Raw genomic sequence first — 18097 nt, 5'->3', positions numbered from 1 at the left:
CTCTTTTGCCCGTGAGGAAGTTAAATTTTTACTTTCCGTACTAGTTGCTAGTTTAACCATCCCAGTCTGTCTCTCATTTAATCATTTGTTTATGGCGCAGCAGCTCTAAGGTGAGGGCAAAATCGTGCTGAAAAATAAATCCATATTGGCAAAATCCTGCCGCTTGCACAAAAATTCGTGCAACATGAATTTTCGCGGCCAGAAAATGCAAGCATTGGAACCGCAGCAGTGTTGGTAAGGACGCGGCCCGTCGTTTCCAGCTCGAGCAGTCCTGCCCTGCACTGTGCAGGGATGCTCCTACAGTATGAGGCCTACTAATTTTCTCAAGAGTAGCCGTGATGTAGGGTATGTTTTGTTTTTAGCCATCTATGCCCTAAATTTTGTGAACCATTGGCTGGGCAAGCAAATCCTACTCCATGGTTGGCCAGAAAATTGATAAAAATATGTCAAACAAGATGTGATGGCATGAGCAAGATTCTATTGACAGCCAATTTTTTTTTTTTACAAAAAACAAAGTAAAGACTAAATTTTTTGGAAGGAAAATTTAAGCAGTAACGAAACATACCGTAGTCATGTTCTGCGCGTATTTTATCCTGGCTAAGGCCTGCCTGATTGATTTGTTGCGACGGCGGACGGCCCCGACGATTCTTGTGGTCTTTGCGCGCGTCCTTTAGTTCGTGTCAGCTCTGCTGCCGGCTGGCGAATATGCCGATTTCAAGTCAAACAACATTTTAGTTTTAGTTAGCCCGGAAAATTTACCTTTTTACATCTAAAAGGCAGCACTGAATTTTACTGTGGTCTACGTGGGGCTACAGTGGAATGGCCTTTTGTTGACTTCACTTTTGTAGTACTCCGTACGTATTATAGGTTGATGTTCGCATGTTTTCATCTGACTCTAATAGTGTTTGGCTTGATTAGTCTCTCACTGTCCTGTCATGTGCTTTCATCTGAAAAGTCATAGTCTGGTGAAAAATCCTGTCATGTGCTTTCTTATGAAATTTCATAAGTCTGGTGAAAATGACTTGCAATTGGGTTCGGCATAAATTTCTAGTTCTAATAGTGTTTGGCTTGATTCACTGATGATTTTCACGCAAAATAGTTTGGCAGGCCGTACTGTTTCATGTGAAGTTTTTTGCAAATTTCTCAGAAGGTAGGAACAGAACGAGACGGCCACATGTAAACAACGTGCGACAAATTTCGGGAGGAGTGATCGTCTAATTGACCAGATCACCGCCACAAGGGTTGCACATGGGGAGGGAGGGATCTACTACTTTTGCGAGTTTTTCGAAGACTCGAGTCGGTGGATTAGGTGTTCCATTTAACTAATTTTGGCCGGTCAAAACGGGAACCAGTCATCCAGATTCCAGGGCTGGGATGCGGCTGCATTTGTTTCTTTTCGGCGGTAGTATTAGCTCGTGCTGGCATGGTGCTCTGTGCTCTAGTTCTGTGTTTGCTAGCACACAAACTCCCAGCAGCAAAAATGGCACGAGATGGCGCTCACGCTTGGTTCTGATTTCTGAAGAAAGAAACGCATAGAAAGAAAGTCGTTGGCTTTCTGCATCAGCCTTTCTGAAGATATCTTCGGCCTAACACCTGCTAAACACAGCAAGCATTCGGTGTAGTCATGACTAGTTTGGTGCGCGCACCGGCTAATAAGCGCCATTTCGGTGCAGTGCAATGTTGTGTCTGCCGTCCAGAAGAAAGTGCTTGCTGAGCTGCTGATGCTTGTTTGATACTTTGATGCAGAGATGGATAATTAACTGAGTATGAATAGCCTCCAATGTAATTTCTCGTTAGCTTACCTTTACACTCTCGGCATGCAGTGACACTGCAATTGTGCCGCACCACTCACGGTTTGCCCAGTTCAATCTCTTCAGTCGGGTCTTGCACCGAACTCCGCTGCACACTGAGCCTCAGAACTTGTCTGCAAAATCTAAATGAAATTCTCGTATATTTCATCCGCCTCATATCAAGTGACACAAATTTGTCCAAATGTAAATGTATGTATACCTAAAAAACGTCTAAATACATATAATAGAAACTCATTTAATATGTGATAATCTTTTCTCGTACTCCCTATTCTTTTTGTGCAACGACACCGTCGACACGGCCAAGAATCGCTGCTGCCAAGTACACAAGTACGATCTATGCTCGCAACCGCGAAAGGACATCTGTGGTTTGAAGGAATGTCTCAATTGTAATTTGCAGGGTACTTTCTTGTAGATTTATAGAGAGAATGTATTATTATGATGGGACATTTTCTCTGGTACTGTGATGTGGACAGAAGAATGTGTGGTAGAGCCGTAGAGGCCGAGTAGTCAATGTCGGACCTTTCCAACCTCGCTGGCTCATCTCGCTCTGGTGCCGTTGCCTCGTTGGTAGCCTAGCTGCTGCGCTCGCCAGGAGTTGCAGACTTCTACTGGCTATATAAATGTTGTCACATATATGCTTGCAATTTTTCATGAAGATGTATTTTCTTCAAGTATTGTACCATTTATTTCTTTTGACTAGGAGTCTAGGACACCGAAATTGTTCCTTTTTTTCAATGAAAAGTAGCATTGTGTTTTTTTTTTCTATCACGTAGATATGAATTACTATTCTATTTTAAGAACATCAAGTCAATGATATGTGTGTATCATTTGTGTTAAGTGTTAGACTAGCATACGAAATTAAAACTCAGGTCACAGTCGGCCGCTTGACTGTTTCTAAGAGGCGACATGTTGTATTTGTATATGATATTAGAGCAATACCCTCAAATAAAGTTCGGTTCACGAGCACGATTGGTCACTAGAAAGACATAAATAATCAACTCAGCAACAACGTTTTATTTGTATGTGATTTTAGATCTTAATCCACAATTAAATTTTAAGACATGAGCCAGATGGTCGACCGACATGTGCATCAACCTGATTGATTCTTTGTAGATGATTTAGCTATATACTATCTAAAACTAAAGTTACTTGAGATGACTAAAGTTCACATATTGTGGTAGTTTGTTTGCACCGATAGGTAGTGTGTACACTAAATTATAATACCAGGTAAAATTTCTATGATAATAAATATGAAACTAATGTTTTATGTGATTATTTTATTGATACTCAGATTAAAGTTAGATCACAATACAGTCATTTTTGTTTTTTACTCTCTAGCAATATTTGACTAGCACATGTTGGTTCGCTAATTAATCGGTTGCTCGCGCAAGATGTTTTTAGTAGACATAGTAAAAATTTGGGCGTGGAATATATTGGTACATAGTAGACCTAGGCATGGACGGCCTGACCTGAAGCCCGGTGTCTTGGGCTGGGCCTCATTTTTCCGCCTCAAAGGCCGACCTGAAAGCCCAAAAGAAGCGTGGATAAAAAAAAGTAAATAGGTATAAAAAATGATTTGTCTCCTGAAAATATTTAATTTAATACCAAAAATGCCATTTTCTAGGTTTTGGGTAGTGCTTTGTAATCTTGCAAATATCCACGAATAAAATAAATTGACTATGGTGAATGGAGTTGTGCTACTACTCAATTCTTGACTCAAATTTGCCCAAATATAGATGTATCAATTATTAAAAAAACGTCTAGATATATGTAATAATTCGACAACAATTTAGGATCGGAGGGAGTACTACTTAATATCCTCATAATTCATGAATGAAGAAAACAGAAATAAAATTGAGAGCGTAATATATTAATTGTCTAGCTTAATATGTTGTGTTTGGCGGCGAACAAATAGATTTTCTTTGGCGAGCTGAGAAATAGGTATTGGCAGATCTCACAAAAAGGTACCAAGTGAAAACATCTATTCAGCAAAAACTTGATCTTTTTTTCTGGCCATTAGGTCTTAAATAAATGGATCAGGTAAACGGTGAAACTTCTAATCACTTAAACAAATTTTATGAAAACCCTCCTCTTGATTATGAAAACCCCTAGACCTTTAATCATCAGGGGTTTTCATAAAATGTGTTTAAGTGATTAGAGTTTCAAGTCTTATTTGATTCGTTTATTTACGATCTAATGACGATTAGGATTGATTTTTTTTTAAGGTTTTACCATGCACGCCTGATAACATATTTGGCCTATCCCACCCAAATGGGATTTAAGTTTGGGATGCAGGAATTTTTAGTGCAATGAGCTCATAAAACCTTGCCAAGAGAGACATGCCACGCGTTTTATGTGCTTTTCTGCAGCCTCCCAAAACAAACATGAAGCTTCTCGTTTGCCTGGTGTTTCTTAATTGGTACTCTCTCCGTTTTTAAATACTTATCATTGTTTTAGTGCAAAAACTTTTACTAAAACAGCGACAAGTATTTAGAAACTGAGTGAGTACAATAGATTCCGCAATAAGCAGAGCACCAGAACGGCCCGTGGATGCCAGTGCAATGCATCAAGGCCATCAGCGACGGCTCACGATACACAATCATCTTTTATCGTGCTGTTCAATTGCTCTTTCCTGACGAGGAAACAAGGAGTAGAAAAGGAAGTAGGAGGAGGAGACTTGCAGTCGTTGGATGCCCCCAGCGCTAAATTAGCTGCGGTGCAGCGGACCACCGCAGCCCTGCCTGCCTGCCCCCCATCAAAGCAGATGCCGGGGGAATAAAAGGGGAAAAGAGAAGGCAGCGGCGGAATTTTTCTTTTCCTTCCCTCGAGCACAACTGCACAAGCTCTCCGCGTTAAGCCCACATCGCCGGCTTCGCGATGGCCGCCGCCGACTACGACCGCCCGTACCGCCCCTACGCGCCCCACGCCGCCGACTACGACCGCCCCTACCGCAACGAGATCGTGCCCTACGGCGACCGCCGCATCGACCTCGTCGTCAAGCCGCCCCCCTCCAGGTCCCCGCCGCCGCCGCTGCCGGTAACCAAGAGCGGCGGCGGAGGCGGCCTGGGGTCGGCCTGGTGCTTCAGCGACCCGGAGGTGAAGAGGCGGCGGCGGGTGGCGAGCTACAAGGCCTACTCGGTGGAGGGGAAGGTCAAGGCCTCCTTCCGCAGGGGATTCCGCTGGATCAAGGACAAGTGCACCGGGTTAATCCATGGCTGGTACGAATCACTTCCCTTCCTTTACCTCGGATGCTCCCATCTCTTCAGCGTTCTCCTGGTTTGACCCCCGCTCTTGCAGTCCTCCCTCGTTTCGCTGTGGAACGGGTTCTACCGTAAAACTAAAAGTCCTATTTCCTCGCGAAGCTGTTACTCTACGAATGATCTTGCAGATATTTTCTGTACTGGAGTACCTATTTTTCAGTACAATTCTCTTTCATCCTCCATATGGAAGTTTAAGGACATACATAGGACAGATCTCTAACAAGTAATTAATTGATCACAAGTTTTGATCTTCTCGCCTCTCATCCCCTAGTATTAACATGTTACAGTAGTAGCCATTTAGTGCTGATATTTTAGTCTCTCCTCTAACTTATGTACCCCCTTCTTCTCTCTTCCAGAGTCCGTGATCTTGCGTGAGTTCTGTTAGGACGGAAGACGCTGGAACTATGTGGGAGGAACGAGTGTTGGGTGCCTTTGCTAATCTGCCCCAAAAATTTGAAGGATCAATTTGTCCATGAGGTTGTGAGGGTAACTTTTGAGTCATCAGACATATAAACAAAAAGTAGGAGCTTCTCATGAGATTGCTTTGCTTGCAGATGCCTTGTTTACTGTCTGCTAATTAGCCTAGTCATTTCAAGAATGTTTCAACTGGAGTTGAATACCTCGAACGGGACTTATTAATTTGCATGAATGATATCGCTATACATCCTGCATTGTTGTTTATTTCAATGTGTCACGCTGTTAGGATTTGTATGGACAGACTTGTTGGAGACTTGACGAACTGGATCTACTAGAGGAAAATAAAACCATTTAATTTGTGTTCCCAGATTGGCGCACATGTTATTCTTCCTCTTTGTAACTCCAAAAGGAGCATACTGTATTATAGTTTGTTGGTTCACAGCTAGACCTGCACGCGCGGGCTGGGAGCGACAGCGCAAATGCAGTGATTATCCATGAACTTCTGTACGCACAGTATCCGTCTCTCATGTTCCTGCCGTATCAGGCACCTGTCAATTTGCTGTCTACCAGCTCTAGCCGCTGCATAATTTTGTCATTTTGCTGTATCAGACTCGTGTCCAGCGATCTCCGTCCAGGCATACAGGTTTTTTAGTTGTATCCTTCAGCGAACTCCTGCTAGTAAAAACTAAAAATTCGAGCAGCGCATCCAGATTCAAATGGAACTCCTGCTAGTCCAGCTTGAGAACGCGGTTGTTTCCATTTGAGTCGCGATGCACACGCGAAAGATTCCTGCTGCATCGGTCTAGCTGCTCACATGACATGATTCGCAGAAACAGACGATGCGTCTGGCCGTCAACCCGCGTTGCGCTGCTACCTGCATCTGGAATGAGTTGTCCCCTCCCATGGAGCTGGTGGCGATGATGCCTTTCTCGGGGTCGCGCCTGCTGGAAATTAGGCCGGGAACCTGACGAGAGATTCGAACTGTGCTGGTGCGGTGGTGCCACAACAGATACAGATGCACGTGTCGCCCTTTTCCATCCCTGCAACAGGACGGAGTACTTAATAACAGATGGAAGCAGGAGGAACCATGTGCTCTCTCCGTTTGGGTCGCAGAAATTTATGCTGAATTTTGACCAAAATTACACTGATAATACGAGATTATCGTGGAACAAAAGACATATTGTTGGATTCGTATTAAAAAACTCTTTATAATGGTATAACTTTTATATACATATGCTCTTTCCGTCCCATATTAAGTGATTTTCTATTGTATGTATCTAGACGCTTTTTAGACATAAAAACATTCATATTTGAACAAATTTGAGTCACCTAATATGGGACGGATGGAGTATGAAATATGATTTGAATAATTGTTAGTTAAAGTGTGGCACAAACTTCAATAGGAGCCTTAGGGTGCGTTTGGTTCCCGAGCAAGCAAAGGTGGATAGGCATAACCATGGATGGACTAGATAGGGATATCCAGTTTCAGTGTTTGGTTGTCTAAGTTGGATGAGCCGGATTCTTATTTGATGAGATGGATGAGAGATGGATAGGACGAGCTCAGTTTCTATTTGGTTGAGTGGATAGAGTGGATATAAGGTTGTTGTGACCTTCATGTAACAAAATGGTGAGATTACTTGTATATCATAATTTCAACAATACTAACCTGAATTCAACTACTTGACATGCAAATTTCAACAATATCTCATTGTCGAGTTTCTATTTGGTACAAGAAACCACCAAGTTATAAGTCATAACAACAAATTTCTAGCCACACACAACAAGATACCAAGTTATAATATCCCTCACTCGTTCCATCAAGTCATAATTTCCAGCACACCATTTGCACATCACATACAAGCAAGTTATAAGTCATACATCCATTGGTTCAAAAAAAAAAGCATAAGTCATAATATCCCAAGTTCATTGTTTTGGATCAACAACAAAATATGACATGCAATCAATACACATGTCTTCATTTAGGAGGATTAGCCTCAAGGTGTGAAGGAATGTTATTTCTAATATACCTAGCAACCCAAACCCCATCTTCTCATCATGCTCCAAGGTGTGGAATGCCCTGGCAACTCGTCGATGTTCAACCAAGTAGGTGTCGTAATGAGTATGAAAATCCACACCAAATGTTGGAAGTATCTTCATGTTCGCCCAAAGACCCTCGGGCAAAGTGTTGTCGTTGAAAACATTATTCTCTATGGCAACAGCTAGCCTTTCACCAAAAGCCACAAGTGTTGCTCCTAGGCCTTTTTCCTCGCATTGTGTTTTCTTGGTCCTTTTTGAGGGCCTAGAGGCGGATGACTCACCAACATTGTGTTAATGAGTGACTTCTTCATTGGGAGGTGGAGTAGCATTACCATTGGCAGGTTCATCATCTTCAACATCCACAACATCAGTTGCTAGTGGTTCACTTGACCCTTCGCCAATCTGAGAGAGAGGGAGAGGGTCGGCCAGATCTCTGAGAGAGGAAGAGGGTCGGCCGGATCTGAGCAAGACGGAGAGGGAGAGTACCTGAGGGTCGCAAGCTCACCGCCAGAGAGTGGAGTGGAGGTCGTGAGAGGAATGAATCGGGTGAGGAGATGAAAAGAGAGCGAAAAAGAGGGGGGAAATGTCTCGGCCGGGCGCTGGCCCGCGCCTGGCTCACCCTATCCAGCCAAATTTCTTGGATACCGCCAGCCAGCATCTGAGGGGAATATGCTTCCTATCTGGTTGCGCATATCCATGCTATCCATCCAACCAAATGAGAGCTATCAAGAGAAAAGAGTGATATACCTATCCCATCCATCCATATTCAGTCAACCAAATACACCCTTATAAACCCAAATGGATCGTACTTTCGAAAACACACCCTTATAAACCCAAATGGATCGTACTTTCGAAATGAGTAGCGAGGATGTACAAGATTCACGTCAAATTGTTAGTACTCCGTCCCAAATTTCTGAGTAACCGCGTGCTAACCTTCAGTCAATTTGTGGTCGCTTATTTCATGCTGGTATTTTTCTTTTCCAGATAATCACAAAAATAAACAACATTTCAGAATTTTGATTTGATGGGACCTTCTTAAAAAGAAGACACCCTACAAAAAATTAGCGTATGCTGCTTTTTGTGGCGTGCACACGGTATTGTTTAGTAAAAGGCGAAAGAATAGCTCGCTTTGTGCTCACCACGCAGCTGCGTGCTTCTCAACGTTGGCTCATGGCACACATATATAACCACGTACCTTGTCGCCTCTTGCTTCCGCTCGCGATGTGGTACTATTCCCCGAAATCCCACCTGACTAATCATCGGCAGCGCCACAAGGTCCGCAACTCATCGTCAGTTCGGCCCAGGGCTGCTGTAACGGGCCTTTGTAACTACAGCAAGGCCCTCTCGAAAAAAAAAACGGTAACTACAGTAAGGCTGGTTCTTCCTCTTCCCTTGGTCAAACAGAACCACCGTCAACCCGCTTCCCTTTCGCCCCTCGAGCTGGTGGCGGTTGCATCCATTCACTCAGTAACGACGGCGGCGACCGGCTACGGCGGACTACGCCGTGCCTCTCCTCCACCCTCCCGTTAAGGTATGTCATCGCTATCCCTAAACCTTAGCTGCCGCCGCCTCCCGAAACCCAAGTTCGTGTGCGGCCTCGGGCCACTGTTAAAACCCCTACCCAAATCCCAACTCCAAACTCGACTGTGTGCTGGTCCGTGATGACACGGGCGGACTCGTCCACTGAAGGTGCTGCTGCATGGGGTTCTCCTTATGAGGGATGAGATTAGTTTGCAAATTGAAGTTCTGGACATAAGGTGTTCGAGGAAATGCCTTAGTCCAATGCTAGCCGTCCTCCCTGCGATACTTCGAGTCAATGAGTGATGGAGAATGATCTTGTGTCAGGGTATTCTTCTTATGGCGTTCCAGGCTGTGGTGCTGGGTTTTCATCATTCGCTGTGCCCTGTTCCGATATTTGGTTGGCGAAAAGGCGCTTGATGCAAGAGAGCTTTGCAAGGGTATAGAAGGAAGCTCGAGGATCAATTAAAGGACTAGGAATATCAATGACAGAGGGTTAATGTTCATCTGTAGCTCGATTCATTGACTGGCTCTGACCTGACCCTTGCTATTGCGGCCCCTACCGCTGCCAATGCTGCTCCATTCTGTGTCCCCACAAATGCCAGTAGTGCCCCAATCTGCTCCAGCAGCGTCCTCATCTTCTCCGTTCCCCAGCTCTATGCTGCATCTTTGTCTCCTCGTCCTCCACCCCCACCCTCACCACTACCGCTGTGTGTCTGCCATCGACTTGGTGAGCATGGGAAATTTAAATATGACTTGAAACTTGTCAGCCAGACTTGCTAGCTGCGATAGGGAGCATGAGGAAGCTGAAGTTCTTACGAATGCTAGATGGGTTTCTAGAGAAGTAGAGATGTCTTGGTTTACAGGGGTTCACTTTCGGAACACCAACACCATTTCTGCAGCAGCTTTGCTTCCTTATGCACTGGGTATTGTAGGTCATGCCGAACCAGTTCGGAGCATAGTTTGGGATTTGTGCCAAGGGAAGGCTCAAACCTTATGCATATCTTAGTTTCTTGTTTACTATAACTTCCCTGGGATCCATGAATTATAGTAGTACCTTTCATACACCTGCCGTACATTGGTTTCTCACCTCAAGAATTTATAGCTCCTGGAGACCTCCTTAATTGGAAGAAACAATACATATTTTCTTATGAGACAGACCACCAGGTGCAGCTGGCCAATAATTCTTCTTAAAAAAACTGAGACATGTTGCAAAAGAAAAGTATGTAAGTTGCAGCCATCTCTGGAGTGGGAACCTGCAACGTTTAAAGTTCCTTCTTGGCAAATTCACAGCAATTAGTGGAATGGCTGCTAAAATCAGTAGCACTGAGCACCAAATTGTTGATGTCAAATTGGTGAAATTAGAGGACATTGTCGATTATCGTGAATTGTGATACACTAGAGATTATCTTGCTACTTATCCATTCCATGGTGCACCATTTTTTTCCACTTGAACTCTTAATACCAGCAACTTGGAGGTATTGTACAACACAAGAAGTCAAGAACTGCATATAGCAAGCTTACCTTTCAGCTTGTCCTACACTGTTATATCCTGAAGCTGTCCACAGTGAAAAGCTCTGGACTTTTGGTTTGAGATTATCGTCAGTTATGCAGCTAAACATTCAAACAAAAAAAGTGCAACTAAACAGACGAGCATACTGAGGCCTCTAAGCGTCTGATATGACATTCCTCAAGGGCTCTAAGACATTTTATAGCTGCGAATGTACCAGTTAATTGTCATTATGCTCCTGCAGATTTCAGTATCTTATTGAAAGCATGCACTGCCATATTAGTGATGCAGTCCTTGGAGAAACTAGTGCGAGCTAGTATTCCGATTATCCACTTTTGAAGACTTATAACTAGATATTTCGTGCTGGGTGCCTATAATTGAATCATATTGTATATGCCTCCTTAAAACATTCTGGCCTGAACCTGCTGACTCGTTTCAAGACATTCTTGCAGCAACTACTTCAGAATTTCAGAAATTTGATAAGTTTTAATCCTGTTTTATTTCCTTGAACAATTCCATGATGCAACGAACTAGGGAACAAGTGTGATTCCAAAGAAGATGGAACGTTAGGTACTAGAGGAGGGAGTTGTATGGCTATTAAAGATGGGACGGCTAGGATAAGAAGCGACCCCCTTGGTTGACTATATATGGCTTCATTGTTTTCGCCATTTATTATTGAAGATTATTCCTGATTTACTGTTACTTTTGGCCTATTATGTTTCCTCTGTGATCCCTTCAGCTATAAAGTCCTTTTATGTGAACATGTAATCTATCAACACAGTTCTGTCAATTTGATCTTTCTTGATAGGTTAATCCATTTCGAACTTGACATACCATCCTCCTCCTTTATCCATTCGAATCCAACCATCCACATGTGGATTGACGATGTTCTTCTCCATCGTGCAAGGATGATCTGAGATGACCTCATTTGTACTTGGTGTCCTGGTCTGGGCAGTGGGCACAGCTTATTTGCCCAAAACTGGGAGTTCAACTGCTGTGTTCCCATGCACCATGTTAAGCCTTGCCCCTGCATATCATGACGAAGTGTGTTGAGCATGTCTCTCTCTGAATGCTACTCCCTCCGATCTAAATTGTTGTCATAGTTGTAGTTCAAATTTGAACAAGAACCACGACAAGAATTTAGGATCAGAGGGAGTACTTTTTTCAGGATAATCTGTTATTGACTTGTATCCTTGTGAGCCATTTGGATGATGTGCTTTGTTGTTCTACCTGCAAGTTTAGCTGTAAAATTGAAGATGCTAAAGATAATACCTGTACCCTTTTAGACCATTTAATTTAGTGAATTTCACTTCTCTTGGCTTCCTTAATTCCCTACTGACCGTTATCTGACAAGCTGCAATTACTATATTGTTCTCATGACTCGTATATTGCATCTCTTGTTGTATAGTATCAGGTAATAAATGAAGGTCAAGGTTCTTCAGTGGCATGCAGTGGCTTCATGGACATGGGACGCGCAAGATGAGACATGTGGCATTTGCAGGATGGCGTTTGATGGCTGCTGCCCTGATTGTAAGTTCCCTGGTGATGATTGCCCGCTCATTTGGGGTGCCTGCAACCATGCATTCCATCTTCACTGCATACTCAAGTGGGTCAATTCTCAAACATCAACCCCCCTTTGCCCCATGTGCCGTAGGGAGTGGCAGTTCAAGGGCTAAAGGGCGTCTCATGATATGTCAGCACCAAGTATTTCCACAACTCCTTATAGAATTATCTAGAGTGGACGTTTTACTGGGATGTAGACATGTAGTTATTTGTCCTGAAAGTATAATACTTTCTGGAAACCAGTATGTTCTGTATCTGCCAAGTGTAACTGCGAGCTTATGAGCCGTAGCTAACTAGCTATGGTGTCCTTCCGAGTTTGTGATCAAGCAAATTAAATGGTACATTTGAAAGGTCTAAGCTGCCTGGGATTGTAACAAATTTTTTCTTGTCCTTGCTGTTTACCTTAAGATGTTTTTCCCCATGCCAGCAATGGTGAACTCAATTGCGGTTGAACAGTACTAGCTGGTTATAGCAAATACCTAGTTTTGCTCATATCTACAGACTTATATCCACTTAACAGTGACACATGCGTTAGGAGTAAGGGCTACGGCATCTCAAACTAAAGTTATTTAAGCATTCGGGGAGCATCTGTTAGTTCATCACTTCAGAAACATCAAAGGGCAGCAAGTTACACTTGGTGTTTGTATTTTATGCCAATTATACCACAGCAGATATCATCAATGGCTTGGATTTTACTGTACCAAGTTAGCATACAGTATTTGTTTTAGGCTAATAAGTAAAGAATTACTCCAAGTTAGCATACAGTATTTGTTTTAGGCTAATAAGTAAAGAATCACTCCAAGTTAGCATACAGTATTTGTTTTAGGCTAATAAGTAAAGAATTACTCCCTCCTTTTTTTTACAGTGGACGTGCACACATTTTGAAATTTTACTTTGACCATCAATTACACCAATAATATGTGAGTTGTGTGGTACTCACTCTGTTCCATAAAGATTGGCACGGCTTTGAACCAGCTCTAGTTCAAATCTGTGCCAACCTTTATGGAAGGAGGAAGTACAAAAATTATACCTCTTTTTTTTTGCGAGTATACCTCTAATTTTTTTAAATATAAATACAATGGCATAACTTTTGTGACACGCAAACTGCACTTTATTTGTCTAATTAGTGGTTAAAGCTGAACTTTGAAATACATATACATCCACTATAAACGGATGGAGTATCATGCTTAGCCCATAAAATTTAGTTTATTAGGCGTAGGTTTTTGGCAGACAGCATTGAAAACATTGCCAAATTCTTTGATTGAGCTTGCTACCAGGATAGTATTTTGAACATACTGTCTGGTATTTAGAACATACTGTCTGGTCACCTTCTACTCCGTTAATTAGGGACATCCAGACCGTGTCTTGACTTTTCAGAGGTCCTTCGATCTGAATCTGTTTTGCGTAGATACGCCTTGTTGTGCTGTCTTTTATTTTGGGCAGGTGGGCATTCTACTCCTGCTATTCCTTGGCCGCTACTTCGTTTCATGCTAAGCAGGTAGAGTAATGCTTTGTCTGGCTAATGGCACAGCACCCTTCAGTACCTAATGGAAAGTAGATATTTTATTCTCAGGTGACGGATGACAGCAGTGATCTCAAGTGCCAGGTGATCACCGTTAGCTCGTGTTTGTTCTGCTCGCAGATCTGCCAAGCTGCATAACTACAAATATTCAGGTGAAGTGTTGTATTCTACATGGAATTTTTTAGGCTGCAGCTATATGACAACCAAGGCCTACTACGTGTGTTTGTGGTGAGCAGTTTGGTTACTTGCGTGGTTGCATGACAGGCTTGTTTTTTCCAGCTTGTGACCACTGTTTCTGGTTGGCAGCCTGGATTGGGGCTGGGGGGATGCCATGTGACCCCATGAATCAGAGTCATATCAGCAATTTGTTTCTTCTTGGTGTTTTTGAGTTTTGGAATTTCTAAGGAAGCTTCGGGCTAGTGCCTCTCTTAGCTTGGTTGAGCCTGATTGTGTTAATATCCCGAAATCATCCTGTTAGAAGTTACAGATCATTGTTACTCCTACATCTGAAAAGCCTCTTCTTAGCTTGGTTGAGCATGATTGTGTTAATATCACGAAATCATCCTGTTAGAAGTTACAGATCATTGTTACTCCCACATCTGAAAAGAAAACATCAAACATTTGCTGGGCTTCGTAATCACCAATCAAGCCTCTGATTAAACACTAGCATTTTATTACAGGTAGTAGCAAATAAACAGAATTGGCATCACCATTTTTACAATACTCGGAAGTTTCTCAACAACAACAGAAAAACTCAATATAGAAAGAGGGTTTTGCTGCAGGGGTAAAGAAGACCGACTTGAGCCTCCAGAGTCCCTCGAGACTGTCCTGCATTACCATGCATTCGTGTGCTTTGTCGTCGTCTTGAGACTTGAGAGCGGTTGGTGTGTTTGCGTATACGGTTTCACCTGTGCGGCATGACAACGTGGAGCACTGGGCCTGGCATCTTGCTCGTTGGTCCTGGAGTCGCATGTGACAAGCTGTATACCCTGCGGCGCGTATTATTTTCTGGAGTAAACAACTTGCTCGTTGGTCCTGAAACTGCTACAACCGCGGAGATTACGCTGGTAGTTGAGTTTCAGTTCTTCATAGTTCACACTCCTACGCGGTTTGCCTCTTAACTACTCTAAGCAAGCCGCCATGTTCCCCACTCACGAACAGCCAATGCTAACACAGGAAAAAGGAACGCGTGGCCGTACTATCTTCTCAACCGTAGAGTAATTGCGTAAGAAGGTGACCGAAGGAAAGGAACGCGTAGCTGTAGTTATAATCTTTCCAAGCCATTTGAGAAGCATTCGTTCCTAGAGGAACAAGTTAAAACAAATCGTTTCCTGACGTTATAGCATGCCGATCTACAGCTCTAGAACCTCGTAAACGACTCATCACGAGGGACTAGAAAACAGAACGCGCAACCAAGCCTTGAGCTGGCCGGCTAGTAACAGTTAACGCCACCGAAAACGACAAACGTAGCCCGCCGGTTTCGGTTTCGACTCTTCACATTTGGCTGTCATGCCAGTGCTCGGTAGTGACTAGTGACTGATTCGGAAAGCACCGTACTACTTTGACGAACTTGCAAGGCAAAACAATCGGAACTCGGCGGCCAGGGGTAAACCGTGTTCGGAAATCATCAAACACGAAATCCAAGCGATCGTGTCGTTCCTGCCGTAAATCCGGTCGATCAGGGGTAGCGCCCGGGATCCCTCCCTCCCCTTCCGGCGGCCGGGCCCCACACGCCACGACTTCAATCATCCCCTGCTCTGCTGCTCCAGCTTATGCCAACTTGCCAATTAACCAACGCGCTCGCTTCTCGTCTCTCCCGTCGCGCTCCCGCTCCAGCCCACACGACGCAAGCGAGGCAAAGCACAGCTCAACCTCGGCTCCCTATTTATGCAGCACTCCCTGCTGCCCCACTCATCTCATCACCAGCTCCCCAAAACCTCCGAACAAACCTCCTCGGCAAAAGGCAAAAGGCGAAAGCGAAAGAGCAGGGCAGCATTGCAGCAATCAACAAGGCCAACAGCAGCTACGCAGGCTTCGCAAACGTTCTACTTCTGCCCGAATTTCCAGCGGGCAAATACAATGCCTTCGATGATGATGACGCCTAATAAGGCGATGCAACGGAAGCCGTCGATCAGGGGCCGGGCGTGGCGCCTGCTGCGGCTGGCGGTGCTCTGGGCGCGCAGGGGCAGCGCGGTGCAGAGCCTCCGCCTGCTCAAGACGCTGCGGCGCACCCGCGGACTCCACCTCGGCCTCGGCCGGCGCGACGACCGGCTGCGCTACGGCGAGCGCGAGTTCTCCATCGACGAGACGCCCGCGTTCCGCTTCCGCACCCCGTCCGCGCGCGTGCTCCGGTTCATCCCCTGCATCGCGCCCGCCGTCCCGGACACCCCGGCCTGCGGCTTCTACGGAGACGACGACCGCTATTTCTTCCGCCGTGGCGCCCGCGACACGGAGGACTGCTGCTACGACGATGGCGAGCCGAGCGAGTGCGACGTCGAGAGCCTCGAGGACGATGGCGCGGACGAAGACGACCAGCTGCTCGAGCAGGCGATGATGGACGCGAGCCGTTCAAGCTTCGGCGCGGCAGCCGCGGCGGAGGGCGGCGGGGATGCCGGGGTGGACGTGAAGGCGGACGAGTTCATCGCCAGGTTCTACGCGCAGATGAAGTTGCAGCGCCAGATCTCGTGGCTGCAGTACAACGAGATGATGGAGAGGAGCGTTTGCTAGCTTAGGTTGATGCAAGTTTTACATGTACATGCGCAGTGTTTTTACTTTTTACTCAGATACATGAATGCATCAATTTTACTGGTCTCTTGTTCTGTCGTTGCATTGGTTACGGTTGTGCGGTGTTCGTTTGTGGATTCGGGCAATGCTAGCCTATGATTAGAGCCGTACAGCGATTGGCCATTTCTCATCACATTTGCTAACAGTCGTGATGGTGAGAATAATAACCTTCAATATCTTCCTGATTTTTAAACCGGTAAAGTTGTGTAATGGTCTTTGTTTCTTCTTATATGTTATTCCCTCCGTTTCTAAATATTTGTCGCTGTTTTAGTGCAACGGAGGGAGTATAGCATATTACCAAATGTGTTACGAACAAAAAAAAATACTACTCGCTCCGTCGCATATTAAGTGATGACATATTACATATATGTAGATGTTTTGGGGTATATATACATTCATATTTGGACAAATTTGAGTCATTTGATATGGAACAGAGGAAGTACATAATTTGAAAAATGATTTCGACTGGATAATAAAAAGTAATTCCCACAACCAAGACAACAAGATAGCAGTTCGAAAGAAGATCACACACAAAAATAATACTATCAAGAGAGTGAATTCTACTTTTGACATCTTTATGATTTTTTTTATTGGAATGTCTCTTTCTCAGTCAACAATCATAACTATCCGAGTAAAATTTTCTCCTCATTTATAGTTACGACATCAATCTTGAACAAATCTCAGAATCTGACTGTTAGCATCAACTTAGAAATTGTTATTTTCTATCGTCCTAGAAATAGCAAAACCGTTTTTTATTTATAAGAAGGTTGGTACATTTTTTTAGAACAAAAGGTTGGTACATGGTCTGGCCACTGGACTTTGTTTCAACGAACTTTTTTTTTTAGCGAAGTACCCCACTTTATTAGCTCAAAACATTAGACTCTGTTTGAACGGACTTTTTTTTTCGAGAACCAAAAACGGACTTTTTGTTGGGCTCGTACAAAAATTGACAGCTCTTTTATAAATAAGAGTCCCACATTTTCAAAGCCCATACTAAGTCTCACAAGTTGGGCCGACTAAGATGAGACCCCCAGACCCCTAAAAAAAAGATGAGACCCCCAGAAAATACTGTAGCAATCTGCTAGTAAAATGATTTGATAGTACTTCTCTAAAAAAGAAAAAACTCTATGATTGTCTCTTATGGACCAAACCGAATATGAAGTACTAGGATATCAAGATGGATCAGCTTCAGACCCTTTCCTCTCATCTTGGATAAATTGGAGGGCGATATACTATATACCCCTTCGTTTCATAATTCTTGTCTCAAATTTGTCTAAAAATAAATGTATCTATTCTTAAGAGACATCTAGATACATGTGATATTTCGACAAGAATTATGAAACGCAGGAAGCACGTAAAAAAGGAAGAATGAGTCCCGGACGATGTTGTTCAACTGCGTAAATAAGCGCCCGGAGATGAGACGCCCCACCTGCGGCCCTTCCCGGCGGGATATGCAGCATGGAGCAAAGGGATGATGGCACCGACAGGGGCATAGAAATTGAAGTCTGAATGAGATCGGTGGTTGCAAGGGCATGGGTGGAGTGGAGGATGAGCTCGTCGACCAGGACACAAACTGCGGGCCGAGCGCATGGATTGATTTCTGAGTGGAGGCTTCCGAGGTCGGCGAGCAGGTCGAGAGGGGATACAGGACTGGGACTACTTCAGGATGGCAAAG

At 44.1% G+C, this 18097-nt stretch overlaps 3 protein-coding genes and 1 non-coding gene across 6 annotated transcripts; 3 read left to right on the top strand and 1 right to left on the bottom strand.

The window, feature by feature from the left end:
- Nucleotides 1-4497: 4497 nt before the first annotated feature.
- LOC100839633 lies at nt 4498-5872 on the top strand. 2 transcript variants are annotated; one of them, XR_729954.3, is made up of 3 exons: nt 4498-5029; nt 5428-5548; nt 5626-5872. XR_729954.3 is itself a non-coding variant. In XM_003558051.4 (2 exons), coding segments are annotated over exons 1-2 (342 nt in total). In that variant the 5' UTR covers nt 4498-4688; the 3' UTR covers nt 5429-5855. The 2 variants fall into 2 exon arrangements, 1 of the variants encoding a protein (XP_003558099.1); XM_003558051.4 differs by having other exon boundaries at nt 5428-5855.
- Nucleotides 5873-8555: 2683 nt separating this feature from the next.
- Nucleotides 8556-8673, bottom strand: LOC112270347. Its single transcript, XR_002962738.1, has one exon. It is a non-coding gene; the product is annotated as a U5 spliceosomal RNA (small nuclear RNA).
- A 72-nt stretch (nt 8674-8745) lies between these two features.
- Nucleotides 8746-12542, top strand: LOC100839941 (anaphase-promoting complex subunit 11). Of its 2 annotated transcripts, none has more exons than XM_014900060.2 (2): nt 8746-9056; nt 11968-12542. In XM_014900060.2, the coding sequence occupies exon 2, from the start codon at nt 11975-11977 to the stop codon at nt 12227-12229; it is 255 nt and encodes an 84-aa protein (XP_014755546.1). In that variant the 5' UTR covers nt 8746-9056; nt 11968-11974; the 3' UTR covers nt 12230-12542. The 2 variants fall into 2 exon arrangements, with proteins under 2 accessions (XP_014755546.1, XP_003558100.1); XM_003558052.4 differs by having other exon boundaries at nt 8751-9056; nt 11962-12542.
- A 2876-nt stretch (nt 12543-15418) lies between these two features.
- On the top strand, nt 15419-16457 carry LOC100830077. Its single transcript, XM_003561660.4, has one exon. The coding sequence runs from the start codon at nt 15526-15528 to the stop codon at nt 16363-16365; it is 840 nt and encodes a 279-aa protein (XP_003561708.2). The 5' UTR covers nt 15419-15525; the 3' UTR covers nt 16366-16457.
- The last annotated feature ends 1640 nt before the right edge of the window (nt 16458-18097 follow it).

This window comes from Brachypodium distachyon, chromosome 1 (genome assembly GCF_000005505.3).
Source record: "Brachypodium distachyon strain Bd21 chromosome 1, Brachypodium_distachyon_v3.0, whole genome shotgun sequence".
In the NCBI taxonomy this organism is placed as follows: Eukaryota; Viridiplantae; Streptophyta; class Magnoliopsida; order Poales; family Poaceae; genus Brachypodium; species Brachypodium distachyon.
Note: the sequence above shows the minus strand (reverse complement) of the source record. Positions and strands in the feature narration are given on the sequence as shown.